The 22,397-nt window shown below is 38.8% G+C and overlaps 2 protein-coding genes across 11 annotated transcripts in view; both read right to left on the bottom strand.

The window, feature by feature from the left end:
- The window catches only part of jakmip1 (janus kinase and microtubule interacting protein 1), a 40,741-nt gene that overhangs the window by 4,804 nt on the left and 13,540 nt on the right, over positions 1-22,397 (bottom strand). For 4 of the 10 annotated variants that reach the window (XR_014089240.1, XR_014089241.1, XR_014089242.1 and 1 more), the window contains 21 exons: positions 21,655-21,816; positions 20,039-20,251; positions 19,497-19,610; positions 19,108-19,254; positions 17,768-17,938; positions 17,207-17,266; positions 15,986-16,114; positions 14,988-15,116; positions 14,818-14,901; positions 13,965-14,027; positions 12,958-13,056; positions 12,035-12,136; positions 11,870-11,923; positions 11,717-11,782; positions 11,503-11,571; positions 11,221-11,298; positions 10,046-10,417; positions 9,295-9,360; positions 8,522-8,598; positions 7,918-8,421; positions 7,281-7,467 (listed from right to left, as the gene is read on the bottom strand). Coding sequence is in view for 4 of the 10 variants with exons in the window: in XM_017307136.2 (XP_017162625.2) it covers positions 95-151; positions 243-365; positions 592-708; positions 1,625-1,771; positions 1,844-1,930; positions 2,054-3,484; positions 3,586-4,053; positions 4,199-5,107; positions 6,886-6,948 (3,402 nt within the window). In the remaining 6 variants the exon portion in view is untranslated. The other 6 variants (XR_014089244.1, XR_014089245.1, XM_081611505.1 and 3 more) reach the window with 6 other exon arrangements.
- Positions 16,121-17,200, bottom strand: LOC145553062 (uncharacterized). The gene has a single exon (XM_081611506.1). It carries the CDS (start codon positions 16,391-16,393, stop codon positions 16,235-16,237), a length of 159 nt encoding a protein of 52 aa, XP_081467632.1. The 5' UTR covers positions 16,394-17,200; the 3' UTR covers positions 16,121-16,234.

Raw genomic sequence — 22,397 nt, forward strand, 5'->3', positions numbered from 1 at the left:
TGTTTGTGAGCAAAAATCATCCACAGGGAGCTGTTCAGCAGCAAAAACAATTCAAAACGACAATTCAGGTGAAAATATTATTTTGTTTCCTCACCTTTAAGGGAGCTGCATTCAGATCAGTTTGGCTTTTTCTTTTAAGAAGTGCATCATACTGCAAATAAAATCACACACATTTAATACTCCCAAAAAAAAAAAAAAATATGAAGGCAGAACCTCAGAAAAGCTGCTGACTGGTTACCCACCTTAGCTCTGATGTCATTGTAGCGTGCTCTGAGGGAGACGAGCGCAGCGGTCTGATCGTCCCTCCTGCCCCGTCCTCGTTTCAGAGTGATGTACTCCGAGTTCAGCTCCTCCAGAGCCACGGTCTGTGGAGGGTTACACACACATTTCACATCAAGGGCAAATTAATGAGGTTACTTTAAACAGCAGAAGAACAATGATGGTGATTAAATGGAAAATGTCACCATCACCTTGTTATACGTCTGCAAAACATCTGTTTATCAGCCTTAAGTCATTGCCGCATGGTTGTTACTTAAATGAATGTCCTTGATGGTTAATGCCGAGTCATAAAGAAAAATAAACAAGCCGTGCCTTAGCTTTGAGCTGAGCAGAAAGGATGTGATGGTGCTCGTCTGTTTGTGCCTTCAGAGACAAAGCATCAGTCTTCTCTCTGAGCAGGACCATCAGTTTAGCCTGCAGCTCCTTCACCTGCACGAGCCACAGTCACCAGTCAGACCCGACGCACACATGCTCTGTTTACAAAGTAGGAGCAGAAAAAAGCTGCCAAACTACATAAAAATCTGACTTTTATCTCCACAAAACAGTTCGGTTTGAATCTTGTGATGCCGTAGCCTTTAGAAACAGGAAAAAAGGTTTCTAGAAAGAAGTTCTTTTTTTTTATATACAATAGCAGAAATATAACATTTGAAATAAAGATAGCAGAGTCTGTAAAAACATTAAGACAAGAGAGTGTTCAGTTAATTGGATCATTGTATGCCTGGTGTAATGAATTGGTGGCTTCTTTTAAAAGATACCATAGACTGATTAATTTTGGGCATCAAAGAGAGTTTTTGATCAAAGCAGGAGTTAGGGTTTTAGTCTTCTTGGTCTTCTTCTTAGAAGTCCAAGAAAAGTAAGAGAAGCACAGTGAAGGTTTCTTTTTCTTTTGTCGTTGAGTTTAACTTTTAGACAAAGTAGAAAAAGCATCATGGATTCTTTGAAATACATCAAGTCCAGTAAAAACTGATCTTAGTTCAGAAAACATTCTTGAAAAATATGAATATCCAAGAAGATTTCTAGATTTTACAAAATAGAAGCAAAGCAACTACGCAATGTTAACCACAAAACTTTGCATAAAACATCCAGAATAGGATTAACTATGTAAAGATGGACAAGAGTTTTTTTTAAATAATTGTATAAAAAGTTTAATAATTGAGGGCATGTGTAATTAGGAATTATTTCTTTGTCATTTGAGACAGTCACCAAAAAGCTGGTGTTTACTACATGAGGTTTTATCTGTGATTCTTAATGTAGAACCCCATTTACACAAAAGATATGAAATAATTTTATTAACATCACAGCAAAATATTAATGAAAGGAGGTTAAAATATATTTAATGAAGTACCTGTAGTGTAAGGGTCTCATTTTCCTTCACGATATCTTCCCTCTGACTGGCTGATTCTGTCAGTCTCATGCTCTGATCAGCTGACTTTTTTTCTATTGCTTCACGCCTGGCTTCTGACTGCGACAGCTCAGTACGCAGCGTCCTTATCTTCATGCATAAGAAAGGCAATAATGATCATGTACGTACAAGTATTACATAATAATAGTTGCTTGTACTCACCTCTGCATGATTCTTTTCCACTTCTTCTCTTGACCTCTTTAATTCATCTCCCAAAGCTTCAATCTCCCTCATCAGACCACTTTCATTCTGTCATTCATGAAAATCATATTGAGTTAAACATAGTATGGTGTACGGCAGCACTAATAGGGTATAAACTTAAAACATAAGACTTTAATTGAATCAATATGTCAATGAAATTACTCTAAGTACCTTCACAAACTTTCCTCTGTTGTTACTGGTTTCACATCCTGTAGCATCATCTCCTTTCCCTGTCCTCTTTGTCGTATAATCATTTCTTAGATTTAATTCATGATTGATCTGCTCTGCTTGCATTTGAAGGCTGCACCTATCCTCTTGTAAACTCAAGATTATTTGCTTTATGTTTCTTTGCTCTTCCTTTAAACAGATGATTGATTGCTCGACCTTTTCCTTTTCGTCTTTCAAACTGCTGACAGACGTTATTAGCTGGTCACGCTCCTCTTTTAAAGTGCGAATTATTTCCTTCTGGTCTCTCTGTTCTGTGAGACTCTTAAGGGACTCTGTTATTTTGTCTCGCTGTTCATTCAAATGAAGAACAGTTTGGCTTAGCTGCTCGCTTTCTGTCTGTAAACTCTGCAGAGACTTTATGATCCGATCCCTCTCTTCTTCACCACTTGAAATAGATTCTTTTATCACATCTTTGTCTCTTTGAAGAGCAGATAACAGATTTAGTTCCTCTTTCTCTTCTTTAAGGCCACTGTTGGACCTCGTGTACTGATCTTTTTCATCCTTCAGACTGCAGACGACCCTGCTGAGCTGCTCTTTCTCTTGTTTAAGTCCATGTAGAGACTGAAAGATGCAATCTTTCTGCTCCTTCAGCGCCCATACTGAGCGAGTTAGCTGCTGTTTTTCTTCAGTTTGTCTTTGGAGTGACAGAGCGACTTCTTTATGCTCTTCTCTTAGAGAACTGATGTTGGCTGTCAGCTCTTTTTGTTCCGTTTTGAGGCTCTGGATTGAGTTGTTGAGCTGGGCTACTTCATCTGTCAAAGAACTAACATGCAGGCTGTTCTGTGAGCGGTTTTGTAATGAGTCACGCTGAACGTTTTCCTGACAGCCAGACGAGGAGGCTGTGGTCAAACTGTCAGTTTCCTGACTGAAACTCAACTGTGTTTCTTTATCTTCACTAAGCATATTTTCAACTAAACTGTCCACACATTCTTTTTGTTTTTCCTGTTGGAGGCATCCCGGTATTTCAGCCCGGTGTTCATTTTGCCACAGAGATCTGCAGTGCTGCTTAACCTGTGGTTTCTCTTTGCTCTCTTCTAATTTTTGCCGAAGCTCCATAATGGTATTCAGATCATCCTCAGTCTTCCTGGTGAGTTCTGAGATCAAACTGACTTGTTCTTGGTTCTCCTGCTCCAACCTGACACCGTCCTCCTCCAGCCGACGAATACGCTCCCTCAGGTGTGTTTGCTCCGTTTTCATCTCCTCTTCTCTGAGTTCAATGTGAGCCTGCAGCTCTTGGATCCTATCTGCCAAGGCCCGGTTTTCCTGATTCAGGGCTTGGATGAGCTCACTTTGTGCAAGGTCAAGAACTGCATCGTCTCCAGCAGAATTTAATGGAAGAGGATGATCTACATCACAGCTGGCAGGTGTGATAATCTACAAAGCACAACAATAAAAAGATACAATCTGAATGCAAATATAATGGAAGTGACAATTGGTCTTGAAAACATTTTAGAGGAAAAAAAAACATGAAATACCCTTTCTTCTGATGACAACTGAGCTTTTGCACTCTGTTGTTTTTCAGTCTCTCTCCTGAGTTGTAGCTTTATTTCAGCATTCTCCTGAGTCATCGCCTGCAGCTCTGCTTTTATATGCCCAAGTTCATCATCCAGGTGGTCACGTTCTTCTTTAAGAGCTTTCGAATTGTCACCAAATCCCAAGCTGTGGAAAGCTGCACTCAGGGCATCGGATTCTGCACTGGGAATTTCCTCCATATTTCCCAGTTTAGGTTCAGTTATGAACTCTGTGGAGAAAGAAAGGGACTGGAAACCTGGGATGGGTTTGGAACCAATTTGGGGAAAATGGTTGAGAGGATTTAGTTTTGTGGTTCTCGTAGATGGTGGGAAATGATCCTCTGGGTTGTTTCGTTTGTGCTCTGCTGCACCCTTATGGTCAATGCATTGAACTGCAGACAGATGTGACACAGGAACTGTATGCGACTGCACCTACAAATTATAAAAAAAGTAGCAAATGTTAAATAGATGCTAACACTTAGGATTCTCTTTAAATGATTCATGCATGCACAGCACTTCCATCCAGAACGACATGAAGTTCTGGATGCGATGATAAGGTCAGTTGCAGCTTACACACCTCTCCTTCTAGGCTTCCTGTTGAAGATTGTCCAAGCACCATCCCCGGTGACAGAGGCCTGACCAGTGTATCCGTACCAGTGTACCATTCCTGTAGTGGACGTGGCAAGTCCACTACAGGAATGGTACTCGTTGCCTCAGGATTTAGAGATGACAGCGCAGGTGTGGAGTTAGCTGCATCCCTGAGAATCTCCTGGAGACTCTGGTTCTCTTTTCTCAGGTCTTCCACCTCCTCCATCGTGGAGCTCTCTGACTGCCTTAGTTGATGCAGCTCTGCCTTCATCTCCTCCACTGTGCAGCCCAGGAAGTGGCTGTTCTCCTGGGCCTCCTGCAGCTCCTCCAACAGTTTCCTCCGCTCAGTCATCCCATCCTCCTCTCTCTCCAGCAGTACCTTGAGATCCTCCTGCAGGCTGATAATGAAGTTTTGCAGTCTGGCCTCTTTTGAAGTATGTTTTGTTTCCTTGTCCCGTCCTCCCTCTGTGCCTGAGTCTATCTTACTCTCATCAACCTTTGTCCTTTCTTTACTCAACGGTCCCACATTTGGCTGCCACTGCTTCTTCCTCTCCTTGTTTTCCTCCTCTCCTTCCCCCTCTCCTCTCATAGACGGTAACTTGTCTGGTTCATTCATGTGTTTTACAGTCCCAGCTGTGATTCTGACAGCTGTGATTGTTGCCATTCCTGTAGCACAGCTAACAGTCACATCCAGTAGCTGCTTTTCTAAACTGTAGATGCGATTCTGCAGACTCTGCTCTCTGTCTCGGGCCAGGTTGAGCTTCTGCTGGAGCTTGATTTTAAAGCTCTCAAAATACTGGGCCTGTCGACTCATCTCCTCGTCTTTGGCCTTTAGCTGCCTCTGGCAGCGCTGCAGCCTCTCCGTCCAAGCATGCTCCTCTCGCTCCTTTTCTTGACTCTGACGAGGAACAGAGAGAGTAGAACAAAATATCAAAGCAAAGTTCATCTTCACATATTTACTTTGCGAGTCATCACAAGCAAATGTCATTACATTTTTTCATGTTTTTAATCTCTTTTCACTGAAAAGCTCAACAATTGTTTATACTCAAAATATTTTGTAACATGCGTATGCTCATAACATTCTTTCCATTGCCATGTTTTTAAAAAAGTTTGTGTAAATTGTTTCAAAACATTCTAGTAGTAATTGGATCTTGACTCCATGTGCATTTATAGGTGAAACATGGCAACATAAATCCCTATATGATCACATGAACTTGCAGCATCTGTGCTGATAATATTACCCTGTCACTGGTTCACTCTGAACAGCTGCAAAAAAAAAGAACATTTGAAGACTGAACAGCTCACATGAATGTCCAATGTGATTTTAATTTTTCTGCATTTAATGTTGGAGAATTTCCAATTTACCCAAGATACACCAGCTCTGATGGAACATCTATCATAAAAACACATTGCTCAAAAAGAAAGAAAAGAAAAAAAAAACAAATCAAAAGACAGTGTTCTGGTTGTCTTCCCAGATCTGGACCTGGTTATTACTGAGCTCATGGAAAGTGCAAGTTGTGAACTGGCAGCATTGGACGTACTGGACTTGATATACCAGACATGTTTTATTGGATTTGGGTTCAGGATCAGTAATATCCCTCCGTACTGCAGGAAATGACTGCTTACTCTCAACAAATGAGGTTGGACATCAACATAAACCTAGAGGAACCCAGGATGCTGTTGCCCATGCAGTGGCAAACCTCACAATGCTGCTGTTCAATGGTAAATGCCAGTATTGTTTATGTTCATGCTTCATGTTGCCAGGCAGTGATCAGAGGACCCACCACAGGTCAATGGGCTTTTAGGCCTTAAAACATCTCTTGCTGATTGTTTGGTCTGGGACTTTCACACCAGGTGGAGGCCATTTTGTAGTGCTCTGGTACAACTCATTCTGTTCCTTCTTCTAAAAAGGAGAAGACATCGGTCATGTTGACAGGTTAAGGCCATCTGCAGCTATCTAAATGTCTCTTGAAATCATATCTGTGTTCTTGAGATTGCACTGGGGAAACATGACAAACCTTTCCAAGCAATACATGTACTGATGTGCAATCATATTTAATCCTATCCTAGTAGCGACACTGAACCATAACAAATGTGAAACTAGCAGAAAAACAGACAGAAAAGATAAAGAGGGAAAACTGTCTGTGGCCACCATCAATAAAACCAATCCTGTTAAGGAGGTTTTTTTGTATTTTATCCTCTCTAGTCCAACAATTCATAGTCTTATTAACACCAAAGTTACTGAAACTGATTTAACAACCTTTTCTAGTTAACTGACCTCCTGTTTGGTTTTTCAGTTTCCTTTGACATGAAAGAGTTCTGAGAGTAGAATGTGGTTTGCATAAAAATAAATAAATTAGGTTGCTACTACCAAAAACATATCTCACCACCAATGCTTGAACTTGATCCTCAAAAGTAGTGCAAGATTAAATATGCAAAAGATAATTGAAAATAATAAAAAACATGAAGTTTACTCAAACCACAAAAATGACACTAAGTATTCCTAGGTGTGTACTTTCAAATTAATTTTCCAGTCATGACTGCGGTATGTTACATCGCTGGATCTATGTAATGAAATTTTGTCAAACATTTCAACTGCTTACTGCCAGTAAGAATTCTATAGCAACATTTTCAAAAAAGTCACAAAGAGTGTTTTTTTTTTTCTAGAGCACTCACCATCGTCCTGACTTCCTGTCTGAGCATGTGGAGTGTCTGGTCCAGTTTGTGAGAGAGCTGCATGCTGAGAGCTCAGAAGCAGTCGCTAACTGACAAGGCCGTGGCAGCAGGTTCCTCTCTGAGTTCTGCAGCTCTGATGCCAACAACGTGATTAAAAAACAGCCGTTTACATGATGTCATGTTCACACCTTTCAGTCAAATTTTCAAAGTAAAAATGTAAAGACTTTTCTAAATTTAAAAATATGAGATATGGGTAAAATCTCCTGAACACAATGTGTTAACATGACAGAGTGCAGGCAGTTGTGTGTGTGTGTGATACCTGATGCCTCCTCAGTCAAAAGTAAGCATATAGCAGCAGGTGTGTTACTGGATCCCATCTCCTTCGGGTTCTCACCTGTTCCTCAGGATGACTGAACTGGCTTTGTGCTTCAAGTCCTCCCCCGTCGTTATACAGAACCTGCAGGTCCGTGTCAGTTCCTAGTAACCCAGCTGATTCTAGAACCCGCTCTGTCCGATGGGGTCATGTGATCCTCTGTAGATCAGGCTCTGTCTTCTGAGCAAAGCTTACTTGCAACACATCAGCTGAGAAACGTAGAGTGGCAAAGTCAGTGAGGTTTTCTGTTATATTAGTGAAATGTTCCTTTCTGACATAAAAACTGATGTACTTAAAATATCTTCATCTATTATTCAACATGTCAGCAGCTTGCTGGCAAGTTGTTGGGCAGAGGTATCGCTCAGGTTACCCCATCTCCCAATCATCATTCTGCTTACTAAGGCTCCTATTTTATCACTGTGCAGGTCACATCCGTAAATCTTTAGGACAGTGCCATTTAATCATCACCATAATGTCATTAACTCACCTGATGCAAACATAAAAAATCTGATCCTGTGCTTTAGGACTGCAAAGCAACCCAGCAAGTCTGGCAAATACTTAACTAGTTTGTACATTAAAGTCGGTAGTCAGATTTAACACGTCTTTGCTTGTGTTATCTAAAGACTTGAGAAGAAAACCAAATAAACTTTTATACAAACCTGATTGTGCTTTTCCACCTCTTAAAGTCTTCCCCTTCCAGTAAGTTCAATGTCTGATATGTGGACTTAGTTGTACTCCTGTTTCCATAGAAACTCCACAGACTCATTACAAGAATCCTTCGTGTCCATTTGGCACTCAGCCTGTTCACCCCCCACATTCAGTCCCTGAACTTTCACTTCTCCTCCCCCAGCTTTTCTTTTCCATTGGGGCATTCTTTCTCCACTTCAGTAATTTGTTCAAAACTCACAATAGATCAGTTTTTTCCCCACAAAGAAGTCCAATGCTTCAAGTTCAAAGACGATTGCAAAATTGTAATAATAAACTATGTCACTTTTCTCTCAAGTATATACGGTTATAAAAATTTCAAATCTGCTTGCATTCCAAGTAGGGGGTCTTTTGCAAAGTGCACAATTATCAAAAAGGCCATAAGTTTGTAACTGTCAACAAAACATAAAAAAGAATTAAGTTTTGATTCCTTGCTTTGCTCCACAGCAAGTCAATATCTACAAAAACAAAAACAGGAAAGTTTTACAATTACTCTTCTAACCATCATTCCTATGTTTTAAGAACTAGAATATAGTAAATTCTGGTCAGAGTCTTTACCTGATGAGTGTCCATGGTCACCTCCATTAAGGCCAAAGAATAAATGCCAAAGAGAAAAATAAGAAAAGGAACAAAAACTAAAGGGGGATTTGGGTTTTTTGGAAGATGACAAAGAGGAGAGAGAAGAACAGAAGATGTCAAATAGGCACAACATCAGCACAGTAGTGTCAGTGCCTGAGAAAAATTTTTACACACCTTGTACATAATTTTATATTTAATCTGTTACAACCACAAACTTTAATGTCATTTACTGGGATTTTGTGTACTTTACTAACACACAGTGGTACGCATATGGAAAGTGGAAAGGAATTTAGATACATTTTTAAACATTTGATTCAAATTTAAATCTGAAAAATGTATGGTGCGTTTTTATGATGGTTTGCATGCAAAACCTTGCATGTGCAGAAAACTAACACTGTGCATTACCCCAAAACACCGTGCATGGACAAAAAGGTTGGTCAGAGTCGATAGAAATTTGGACCAAATTAAATGCATCCTTAAATACGAGGCAAAGACTTGAGACTTTAGTGAAGGTTCATTTTTCAGCAGATCAGTTGCCCTAAAATTACAGCCAGAACTATATTATTACATTTTGAGGGTGACAGTTAAGGGGTTAAAAACATTAAAGTTTGTGGCAGTGCCTCTTCAAAATGATAGACCATAATAGGGGTATAAGGACCTGAGAAAACCACAGTAAAAATTGCAAAATTCTTTAACACAACTTGCTTCACCAGCCACGGCAGAAAGCATCCTCAAAAAATCTGAACTTGTACCTTTTCTTCTATTTCCTTTATTTGTCTCTTTTGCAAGTCAATCCTGTCCTCCAACTCTCTAATTCTCTGCAACACAAAGACAAAAGCAGTTAGCTGGTCAAAATATCTTAAAATATTAACATGAATCTATTTAAAATCATTACATATAATTATTCTTCTTTATTTTAAAGTTGCTGATGGAAATGAGCATCTATAACAATTACACAGCAGACTGAATAGTGAAGGTGATGCACTCTGCTTTGTCCCAGGCTGTAGAATCTATACTTAACAGGTATATATGTGCTTCAGACCTATTTGTTTAGACATTAAGAGTGCGTTAGTATTGTGCATTTATGATGCATTAGTGTTCAAAGTGTTCCTTTGTTAGATTTTGTCATGGTAATGAGTCTGAGTACAACAGGTTTGAATGACCTCCAAGGTGTTGATGTGGTTAATGAATAACAGGTGCACAAAAACAAACACAAAAGTGCATAAATCTACAAAGAGGTGCTGCTTGAGTGGGAGAATACTACTAGGAGTGAGGCTACTAAATTCACAATGAAACACACACAATCACTCATTAAAAACTTGATTCTGTCTCATCTTTTGCTCTTCCATTTCAGACGGAGTTACAGGGAGGACACAGAGGGATACTGCATCTTTTTCAAAGCACCAGAGCTCTGGTGGCATCAGAGGTTTCAGACAGTTATCAGGGGTCAGACTGAGAAAAGGCAGGACTTGACAACCTGACCGGGTTTGGTTTGAGCCTTACCTGCTGGGCCTGCTGAAGGAGCTCCATGCGCTCCTGTAAGATCTGACTGTCATACTGCCGGCTCTGCCGGAGAATCTGACGCCGCAACTTGTCCACAGCTAGCCTCAGCTCCTCCCTCTGCCTGTCTGTCAGCGACTCGGCCACCGCCTGGCATGCCGGCTGCTCCTGCTGCAGAGCGCTATACAGCGTGGCCTCCAGCTCCTCGATCCTCTGCACAGCCAGCCACGTCCACACGCAAACAGGTACAAAAACACACACGCACGCAGGGGGTGCACATGCACATGCATAGAAACAAACAGGCATGCACATGGCAACACAAACAAACGGAAACCCAGATTGCACAGAAACACACACACGCACATACACACAGCACTGTGACCATGTTAGATATAGGGAACACCGTTCCAGCTAATAGTGCTTCCTGTTTAAATTTGAACACTTATGAAGCAATCCTTTTATTAATATTAACTGTTTACAGTCTCATTCTTCACTAGAACAGTCCAGTTTACAATAATACAATAAAACAAAGGAAAAAATATATATCAAATAAAACCTTAAAATACAAAAGTGAATAAAGAAAATGGTTAGAACATGGAGATTGACTGAAGTCTTCATTTCTCTTAAATCAATGTGTAAAGTAAATTAAAAGAGAACATGGGTTCAACTTCTCTGTGTTAATAAATTCATTTCTCTTGAATTACTTAATTAAGCTCCTACTGAGAAACATTTAACAATAAAATACCTTAAAACTATAATAGTAATACAACATATGCAGCTTAGATGATGAACAGGGATTAAGTGGGTAAAAGACCTTCATCTAAGAGAAAAATCTGATCAGGCCAGAAGCATGTAATTACCCCAACCAACTGAGTGTCCTAGACCAATCACAGAATTTGGATTTATATTGTAAAAGATGCAGTATCCCAACACAATGTGAGAAATGTTATTTCTATGAAACATGTTGCATTCATGACAATTAATGGGCTCCTCAATGTTTATGTTACATGCTGAAATGACAATGTTGTGCCCTTACATGTTTTAACCAGTTTATAGAGCAATGATGCCCTTCACACAGCTTTGATCAAATTATCCAAGTTTTTAATTTAATTTACTAATAAAGGTATTACTACTGCAGGTGTAACCAAAACGGCATGATACACCTACTGGACTCGTACCATGTAAGCCTGATCCAATGCTTGCTTCCTGTAATCCAGTTCCTCTTCAAGGAATCCCTTCTGCTTACTGAACAACTCCTGCAACAAGACAGCAAATTACTCAAAATAATTAGCATCCTGCATAATACTGGAAGTCAAATATGAATATGAAAAAAATTACTAATGGTAAGTTAGTTTTTATGAATTTTTATCACTCTGGAAAAGTAATGTAATAGTTATTGCCTTCATTTATAAAACGAGTAACAGTTGAAAAAACAACAGAAGTCTGAACTGGTTTCATACTTTGTCGTTTTCAAGGTCGATCATCTTCTGAGTCAGTGCTGCCTCAGTGTTGTCTACCTGCTTCAACCACTGTGCATCAAAAGACAAAGGCGATTATTAAACTTAAATATTTTTTTAAATAGGTTAATCAGCTGGTTAATGTTATAATTGAGGTACCGCAACTGTCCACAGAGTGTCACCAAAAACGCAACAAGTCAGAGTGGCTTTGATTCACCTTTTCACAGAGCGAGATCACAGTGCCAGCCTGGATCACTGCCACCTGCTCCTCATTTCTGAGGTTCTGCAAAAATTTAAAGGAAGATTTATGACAAATATGCAGACTGATCATCAATGCTAGCTTTAAAAATACAATAATGATCAAACTAACTCCATTGTCTCCCAGAATATCCAGCTTTTTCATCAACTCGGGAATGATTACATCCTGCACAGAGTGAAAATGCAGAAATTTAGAACAGCCTAACAATACAATTGAATGTAAAAAAAAAAAAAAAAAAAAAAAAAAAAGCACATTTTTTTTAGATGGGCAAGTTACCTTCACTCCCTCCTGGTGACAGTAGGTCTGCAGGGCACTGTTGCTATTCTCAGGGAATGCCGACATGTGGAGATTGAGTGCAGGAGATCTGCGTTCCCTCTCCTTGTAAAAACAGATACCATCTTAAAACTAAATATATATTTTAAAAAACTGCCATGCAGTGATGATTTATAAAGACATTGACTGTGTTGCATAATTAAATGAATAAAATCGACAATATTCAATGTGAAAAGAGAATGCAGCGAGATGGAAGGGAATGAGGATTTACTTACATGACCGTGAAACTACTGGTCAGGATCTGCCAAAACGATGGAGGTGAACTCAAACAAATCAACAGGGATGCATGCTAAAAACTGAAAACTAAAAATGTGATCTGACATTTCTTTCCTACTGCCAGGTAGAACTGCTGCACAAAAACAAAATAATTTGATAAAATATAGTGATGCAATTATGTTTACCTCAACAGACAAATATCAGACTGACTCAGCCTAATCCTTACAAAATACAAAATCATGCTGGTGTCGCCATCGTCCTTTTATAGTTAAAATACAAGTTTTACCTTTTAACATTTTTAATTAAGAATAGAAGCACACTCACAAAAAATGACAAACTCAAAGTTTGAAATGGATGGTGAACTTAAATATCTTTTATTTCTTTAGAAAATAATATTTATCTTCACATATTTGTTCATAAAACAAGGACAAAAACAAATCCAGTTGAGTGGATGGGTATGCAAACAGCTGCCATGCAAAAAAACAAACAGGAGAACACAGGAGCATACAATAAGGAACAGTGAGGAACAGCATCTATATAAAGGTTATGCATGCGTGTCTGATGGGTCACTGTATGTATGTTTTGCGCCTGGAACTGAGATTGTTATTTTCGCCTGTTGCTGACAGTTTGATGGAGGGACAGTCTCTTACTTCCAGTTCGAGCACCCTGAATTCAAGCAGCTCATTTTGGTCCCTGGCGTCCTGAACCTCAGCCTGCAGCCGAGACTCAGCCTGCTGCAGTGCACAAATCTACAGACACAAAGGTTCAGAACTGTTACCGAACAAGGTTTTCATAACAAAACTTTTACTTCCAAACATAAATAGCTTAAAAGTTAAACCAAATTTAAAGATGGTAAGATGGGGAATATTAGAGAGGCCAAAACTAGTTGATGCCATTGCTAAAGTCGAGTACAGTAATCTGTTGCAAGCAATGATTTTTCATCCACATATTTTTTATGAATTCCATTTATACATGTTTTTACTTTTAATCAAAAGTTAAAAAAAAAAAGTTCCAACTGTTTTCCTCAAAATTGTTGCCCTGCAGTCTGAAGCAGTGATTGTGTAACTGCTTGTCTGTGCATGTATTTGTGTAAGGTAGTCTCCGTTATTACTTTTAAAACATTATGTTGCACGGCTTAACCAATGTCTGATTTTGTTTTTCACTTCAGTCCCATCATTCCTTCATTCTGAATACTTAGGCTTTTTATTCATCAAAAATAAAACCATCTTACTTTTTTGTCATGCTGAAAGAGCAGCTCATATTTAGACATTTCATACTCTAAAGTGCTTGTTTACATTTTACTACTTAGTTGAATCTGGGGAATATTTGTGGCAAAATAAAAATAAAAAACTGAGCACCATCATGATATTATATTTATTGCAGTTCTTTGCCATTTTAATTACTTTGCTTTGAGAGCTTAATTATAGTTCCTATTTGATCCAGTGAGGTCTTACGCTGTTTTTGCTTAGGAAAAGAAAGGATTTCTACAAAAAACAGAGCTAATCTTCCTAAAGTAAAGCCAAATACAGTATAGTGTTTGTTTTGCTACTCAAACTCTGAAATTTACTGCATCAAAGCTGAAGAATAATCCTCAATAAAAGAATCATCAACTGAACAACTTATGCCGAGATAAGTGATTGTAGGCTACATAATCTACCTTCTCGTGCAGATCCTGGTTGGTCCTGATCAAGAATTGCTTCTCCTCCACCCACTTTGAATCCTGCCATAACAACCAAACACAACATCAGCAAGAAAGGACTTGGTAGCAGGGGGATTAAAATGTCCCCAGTGACTCCGTGTAATGAACGAAGATGTCAGCAAACATCCCCAACAAAACCAAAACATTATGCTCATTGCCATCACAGATAAATCTGAGTGGCACATGCAGATGCAACAAAAAGACAGGAGCGGAGTATGAGTAACACCAGTTTATTGATCCAGGCGAAGAAAACCCACTCTTGTGAAAACAGAAAATAGAGCTGCATCCAACAAGAGTTCACAGTAAGAGAGAAATGGAAGGCAATCAGAGGAAATACAGTAGAGAAGCAAATCGGAGGAACAGAGCTGCATCAAGCCACATTGGAACAAGCAACATGCAGAAAAACAAGTATTTTTTTTTTTTTTTACAATAAACTTTAGACATTTTGTTTTTTTGTTTTTATAGTGCACTGTTATATAGAATATCAAATAACTCACTTTATTTAAATGACCTATGCATTTTCTTCTATCATGATTGTTTCATAAACATGCGAACTAGGACATTATGACACTGAGGTCCTCATCAATTCAAAACTGATTCAAGTCAATTTACCACAAATGGTAGGAACAGAGGGCGAAGCAGAGCGTGCGGTCACAGAGCTGAGAACATGCAGGAGGTGTTATCACAGGATTCTGCGGAACACCTGGTCAACATAACGCCATCCCAGCAGCAGAGCAGCCAAACAGACATGCAGGAGGGTCAGCAAGACCAGGGCCACCAGGCTCCTGTCCCCATCCCCCGTCTTTATTACCTGTCCACTCTCTGCCAGGGCCTTCTCCAGGTCTACAATCTTTGCCTGGCAGCTGCTGAGCTCCATCTGGAGCTGCTCGCGGGTCTGTGGGAGAATAAGCAGAATTTAAAAGTTCTGTTTATGTCCACAAATCAAGATGGTAAAGGGGGGAAAAAAAAGCAGATACATACTCTGGCCTCCCTTTCAGCATCTAAAGTTCCCCCACTCTGCTCCTGCAAGAGAGCATAAGCTCGCTGCAGAGCCTGATATTCTCTGGTGAGCTGACGGAAACGGAGCTCTGACTCCTCACGGGAAACAGTCTGTCAAAAAAATGAAAAGAGTCAAATAAACACACTTTACAAATTTTTAATGTCTTTTTCTTGGAAGGCATTCACCAGTTATCAAGGTGAACCAAGATTTAAAACTACTTAAACATTATTTCAATATTTACTGTATGCTTTTAATCAGATGCCATAAAAAGAGTAAGGCAACAATCCCCCACATATTGCTGTGCACTGCTAATTAGTTGGCCGACAAAATGCTAATAGAAACTTGCAAGGAATACAGATTCACATGTTTAGTAATATTTCTCACCTTGAAAAGCACAGAAACGATGCAAAAACGTAAGGAGAAACATCTATTACTCTGATAAAGAGCTTTAAACTTCAGGCAGGATTCTCATCAGTTAAGATCAAAGGCTACGTCTCCTTGCAAATGACCAGAATAACTAACCAATTTGTATTAGCAAATTATAGCTTTAATACACCGTAAAGAAAGTTGAACAAGTTTTATGCACAAGTGTAATACTCTGTAAAATAATTTTTTTTTAAATCTGAAAACTTTTACTAAGTTTATCAAGTGTTTATTCCACATTTTTGCTTCAGACCGAATGAAAAAAATTCAGACAAAACTAAAACTGTAATTGCTATTATTGTTTCACAGCTATTGCAGTAACACTGTAGCAGTAATTGGAATTTCTTTAGCTTTTGTGTTCTACACAAAAGCCTTCATATAGGGCTTTTTTTAAATCTAAAATCTATTTAGATTTTTGCATTACTACTGTGATACCATGAAACCGTGGTACTTTTATTAAGAATTTACCATGAGAATTTCAAACCGAACCATTGACAATATTTCAGTTGCTATAATTGAAGAGCACAATACTTTCTTAAGGCAGACAAAGAAATACCTCTTCTAAATCTTCCTCAGGTGTGGCAGGTGTGCGGTCAGTCAGGTCAGTGTTAAAAGACGTAAGTGATGAGGTCTCAGAGTCTATCGATTCCTCATCAAATCCAAAATATGTCTCCACAACATGCCTCTGTGGGAAAAATATGAGAAAAAATCCATATTGTTTTGATCCATATCTCAAAACATGTTATGTCTTTGTTAGCAACTTCTATCCATTTATTCACATGTTGTCCATTCAATACTATAATTTCTAGCAAATCAGACAAACTGAATCCTTATTTGCATAACTTCTGTCCTTACCATCATGTTTATAAGTCATCTCCTGGCAACCAGAAAAATAAAGGCAAACTAAGGCACAGAGACAAATGAAGGAGGAGAAGTAGAGGATGAGAAGGATGTATTCTGTCATGATCCAAAATGACAGTACCAACACTAAATGGAAAACGAAATGTCCTCAGAAGTCATCTGTTATTTCCTGGACTACAGCAGCTATTCTGAATACCATCCAAGGCTTCAGTGATGTTAGAAAGATTAAATCTGCTTTTCTCACACTCCCACGCAAAATGGAAAAACAGTCAATGAAACTTCTGGCTACTGTCAAACCACTCCAAAAAAGCCAAAAGTCAGCAGCTGGGTTTTTCTCGCTCGCCTGGAGTATTAGGCATGTGTTCTATATTCCTAAAAATTTGCACAGTGGTCCAAGTTTCTGTCTAAAAATCCAAGCGACTGTGTCCAACTCTTGTCTAGTTGTTCAAGCTAAAAAACTATCTGTGAGGAGAAATGGAGAAAACACAATGCAGCAGCAGACTCCTCCTCCCAGCAGCATCAGTGACTTTGAAATGTCCCTTGACATATTAGTTCAAACAAGCCCAATCATATGCACGCACGTCAAAGCAATTAAATTTTCCAACAGCTTCAGCTAAATCAAAAAACCTTGCTACCTGGTTTCTCATTTATAACAAAAGCATACTTGATTTCCTAAGCAGCAATAAATAAATAGAAACAAAAAAAAAGACTAAAATCATTTTTATTCAGCTGTGAAGATTATTCAAGCAGGAGTGTGTCCTTATGTTGTTTCTATTGTCCCCGGAGCCTAATTAGTCAGAAACACACACCGAGTACTAACTGAAGAAATACTTAAGGATCGTCAACCACAGATAGGATAGTTGCTTAGTGACACAGTGTTTCCTTACAGCTGTTGTAAAGCAATATTAAACCCTACTTTGGGCAGTTTGGTTGCTTTCCGTCTGTTTTTCTTGCTCATTACCAATCGGTCACGTTCCTGAAAAAAAATAAAAAAAATTGTCAAAATCTGACTCCATACTCAGACAACACTGGATATAAATCAAAGAATGTATACAATACATAATAAAAAAGTATTCAGTAAACGTTCCCCAAACTACAGGGCAGTGAAATGAAAATAGTTGTTTGACTTTTTATGCTGAAAGATACTTAAAGAACAGAGCAACCTTTAAAAACAGAGACATTCACTGTTGTTAACATAGTAAAAACAAGTCACATTTCAGTCAGGCCACAAAACACTAACTGGTTTGGGAGTGTGGCCCATTACTCTCTAATATGGGTAAGTGGGTCAAATTGAATTAAAGTTAATGGATATGCACTGTACTTTTTACATGACGCATCTAAAATTATGGATGGAATGAATGCATCCATCACAAAACGTTGCTACATGTGCACTTTATATATAAAAATAAAGAAATATATTGCTAAACCAGTTAATTTTAACCGTATTGGAAAAAAATGAAAGTCAGAAAAACATAACCTGTGTTAGCTCTTCAATAATGCCACGTTGCTCAGCAACCTGCAGCTTGAGAAACTCCACTTCCTGTTCTTCGTGGGCGTGACTAAGGTCTGTCAAGGAACTCGGTCGCTTTAACTGAGGCTGAGTGGTTTGGTGCTGTGGGGGTGGTCGAGAGGAAGAAGCCTTTTCCTTCTGGGGACAGAATCAAAAGCCAAAAAATTAAGTTTTACGCTGTTCCTTTAACTGCCACTAGAGGTCCTGTTTCCTACTGGACAAAAAACCTTTCCAACACCCTTAATACAATCACACAGCTCAACCATGTGACGTCATTGCTTAGGGCTCACAGTGGTATTTCACTGAGTGGCAGAAAAGAGCTCTGATAATGATCATAGATTGAATGAGGAACTGAAAAACAGAAAAGTGAGGCGAGCTCCTGGGCATTAGACTAATAGCAGTGAAAAATGCACAAGAATTGAGATTATTATGATAACATACATTAAATTCTGACTGATGATGTTAACAAACCCCCACAGCTAACAGTATATTTACACTGCTTAGAATGGTTTAGAGAAGTAGCCCATTTAGTAATGGTTAAGTTTTATTTTTAGAGCAGCTGTTGTGGCTGTGAGATTCTGACTCTAGGCAGTGACAGATGTACTCCCAAAACAATTGATTAATTTTTAAAAACATTGTTTTGTCACTTCCTTACTGTGTTCATAGTAATTATCTCAAAAAAGCATGATAAATCTGTCATAAAAATATAAAATAAGATATTTAAAGCATGATGTCAGTTACAATCCAGGATCAGAAATGAGAATTAAAGAGTAGAATATTGCATGCACTGCATCCAAAGGTGTGCATTATACTTAATGATGCGAGGATTGGACGCAGTCCAACAATGAAAACCTGTATCATGATGCGCTCTATACACTGTTTATGAGCTAATTAGAAGGCCAAGTGAAGTTCAGAGGTCTATCGATGCTAACTCTGCAGAAAGCCACAGACCTCGGCGAACTCTGCTGACCGCTGTGATTTTATTTAGCTTAGAACTTAATGACTGAGTTGCTGTTGTTTCCAACACTTCCATTTTGCTGCAACACCACTTACAGATGACTGAAATATTTAATAGTAAGTTCCCCAACTGGGTTTACTGCACATTGTCCCAGTACAATGCTGGAATCCACTGAGCTCCTGAGAGCACCTGGTTTTTCACTAATGTTTGTGAAAGCAGTTTGCATGAATAAGTGCTGGATTTTCTGAATATGAGGCCATGGAAGTAACCGGAACACCTAAATTCAATGATTTGGAACTTCAACTAATAAGAAGAAAAGTGAGAGAAAATTCAGACAGTGTCATCTCACCATCTCTGCATTCTCTCGACTGAGGTTCTTTAGTTTCTCCTCCATTCGCTGTAGCGTTTGTAAGAGGTCATCGTTCTTCTTGGACAGCCGTTTATTCTTCTCAAACATGGGCTTCATTTGGCTCTCTGCCTCTCGCACCCGCTTCAGCTGAACAGAGGAAGGAAACAGGGTGGGGAAACCGCAATCTTAAGTCTTGACCTCTGCTGACTCAGAATTCCAACATCTTCAGGAGGGTTAAAAATAAAGCTAAATGTTTTAATACAAATGTCAAAAATCGCATTTTTGCTTACACATTCTTATGCATGTATATTTATGGAACTTATCAAAACAATATGTATAAAGAAAGTGTTTCCTTTGATCGTATATATAACTGCAAGAGTGTTTCTCACTAGTTCATTCCTCTCATCTGCCAGAAGTGCATTTCTGTCCTCCAGCTTCCTAATGACTGAGTGGAGCTCTGCAATCTTCAGCTGGAATCTCCTCATGTCCCGCTCGTCCACCTCCTGTTGGGCAGGAGGGAGAGGGGAGGAAAAGGAAGACAAAAACTGAAAAAGGGGACACATGCAAGCCAGCATGGAGGTGAACAGGAGGGAGGATAGGATGAAAGATGAGTTGACATTTTAAAGGTGTGAATGTAAATGTGTGAGAAAACGGCCAACATGTTTTAACCGTGGATTAACTTTGAACGGTGGGACAACTCTGTCAATACGTAAAGACACTTTGCACCTAGACGATAAAAACATTCCTTAAACATTCATATTACAGTGCTGATTCCCATAATGTACTAAAAGAAGGTAATATAATGACCAATAAGGGTTTGAAATGTTTAGTGATTCAACGGTTCTTCCTAATGTACCACAATACATGAAAACCTGTGCTGACAATGCTTGTGTATGTATATGGTTTCATCTGTGTGTCTGTGCAGTCCTACCTGGTTATTAAGCAGGTCTGGATTTTCTCCCAGGCCAGGCACAACCTCTCGCTTGGGGCTGCCGTGGTTGTACTTCTCAGCCTCTCGTACCTGTCCCAGCTGCTCATCCAGGGCTTCCTTTTGAAGCTGGAGCTTCTGGGCATAGCCAGCCTGCAGTCCCAACTCCCTCTCCAGAGCACACACCACCCGGTCCTTTGCCTTTAACTCATCCATCTATGAAAAGCATTGAACAGGGACACAAAACACTTAGAAAGTGAATTAAAAAAATCACTTTGTTTCAGAAAGTTTTGTTTAGGACCTGTTAATGCTTTTTTTTAATGTTTTGGCAATACTGGCCATTTCTGGACAGCAGTTCAATAAAAGCACAACTGATTCACCCAGACCACCTTGAATTTTCTTTTACATAAAGAAATAACTAACTTTTACATTAACTGCACACTGACCATTCTAAAAACAAGTAGCAAAATAAGAGACCACAAACCCTTTTGCTTTAGCTTCGACTAATTTTAGTGCCTTGTTTATGTCTGGCATTGTAAACTGTCTGACTTCCCTCCGTAGTTTGTTCTTTAACACCAGTGTTTCCTGTGTTCATCAACAATGAGTCATTCTGCTTTCCTTTATTGTTGCTCAAACATTCCTATAGTAACAATGATGACTGTTATAAAAGACCCGCAGCATTTAGGGTTGTTAATGAGTAACTGGCACAGGTGTGCAGACGTCTGTTCTTGGAGATAAGGACAGCATGGTGAATATAAACTCACAGCAGACAATTGGTCTCCAACCTTCACACAACATTCAAAAGATAAGCTCTACGCTGGAGCTAAGCTTCATCAGCAGAACACATGTCTGTTTGAGACGACTCTCGATGATATTCAAATATACTCAGGACAGGGTTGGACAATAAAAGTGCAGATGTTACATATTATGAGTGTAACGACTACAGGAATCAGGATATAAGATATATGCTAGAGCTTTTGGCTTTATATTAATCATATGGCTGTTTAATACTCTTATTCATAGCACAAAATCTATTTCTCATAAATTACAGTTTTGATGATACAGCTTGATTTTGATCTAAATAGCTGAAAATTAATGGTGTAATCCTTTAAGAATTAGGAATGATAGATTTGTTTTGTTAATTTCAAAACAAATGGCATTATTTATGACAAAGTGCTTTGTCATAAATAAAACCTACAAATTCCTACAAATGCTGTCATTTGTAGGAATGATAACATGGATTCCTAAGTGTAACAGTACATGTAGACAACCATACGATTGCTTATTTTTTATTGTGAAAAACTTTTGTGTGTTCTTGTTTTGTCTCCAGGTTCCTCCCTTAGTTCAAATACATGCAGGTTAGCTTAACTGTTATTTTCCAATGAGCAAACATGTCCATGTAAACATGAATGGTAATCTGGCTCTATGGACAAGCCCTGCAAGCTCCAAGATCCCATACGGCACCTAAGGTCAAAGCTAATGTGACGTAAAACAACAAGGACATTTACTGTTAATTATTTAAACTGTTTCTAATTTTGTATTTACTAGGAATTTTCTGAATATTTACATAACTTGGACACACTGAGTCTATATGTAATTCCTTTTTAACAAGGTCTTACCAGCCTGCGAATGTCTTTCTCGCAGTCCCGTTTAATGCGATGAACTTCATCCTGGTGTTGTTGGTAGGCTGTGCGTAGATCAGCTGCTTTGGCTTTATCAGCTTGCAGAGCATTTGCCAACGCCTCCTCAGCCTGCTTCCTGGCCGTTTTTTGCTCCTGAATCTAAAACATAAAGACCCGCACACATAAATTAATATTAAAAAATGTAAAGGTACAAACAACCCAGACAGAGGTTCATATATTTATAAATACTTGTCATCCCGTTAAAATGCTGTAATGGTATATGCTCCGTTTGTTTAGAAAACACAAAGTAGAGCAATAGCTTGGCATGCTTTCCAACTTGCTTCCTGTTTTTCAGCAACAGATTTACAAAGGTGTCTGAAGTATCACAAGAATGTTGACACACCCGCACACATTCACACATTTATTCCCAGTACATGCAACTTAATAATTACTGAAATGAACAAAGCCATAAAAGCTACGCAAAATCTGTTGGGCATTTATGATTTCAAAAACCACAGAGAATGAACAAATAATGAAAACTCTGGAAAACTAATAATTTGTATTACCACAATAGACCTGCGCAAGGTCTTTATGGCACATAAAAAATGTGACATCCATGTGAATGAGAGTTCTGTATCAGTTTAAGTATATTAGTTAAATATATTGACAAACTATTAGGAAAAAATGATAAAAATCTGCAGTAAAATTAGATATTTTGTATAGACTTTACATAGCACCCT

Source organism: Poecilia reticulata, chromosome 10 (assembly GCF_904066995.2).
Source record: "Poecilia reticulata chromosome 10, P_reticulata-male-v2, whole genome shotgun sequence".
Taxonomy (NCBI): Eukaryota; Metazoa; Chordata; class Actinopteri; order Cyprinodontiformes; family Poeciliidae; genus Poecilia; species Poecilia reticulata.

Bases quoted from the DNA above. Each gene is read 5' to 3' on its own strand.
- LOC145553062 (XM_081611506.1), bottom strand. From the start codon at position 16,393: ATGACAGAATACATCCTTCTCATCCTCTACTTCTCCTCCTTCATTTGT.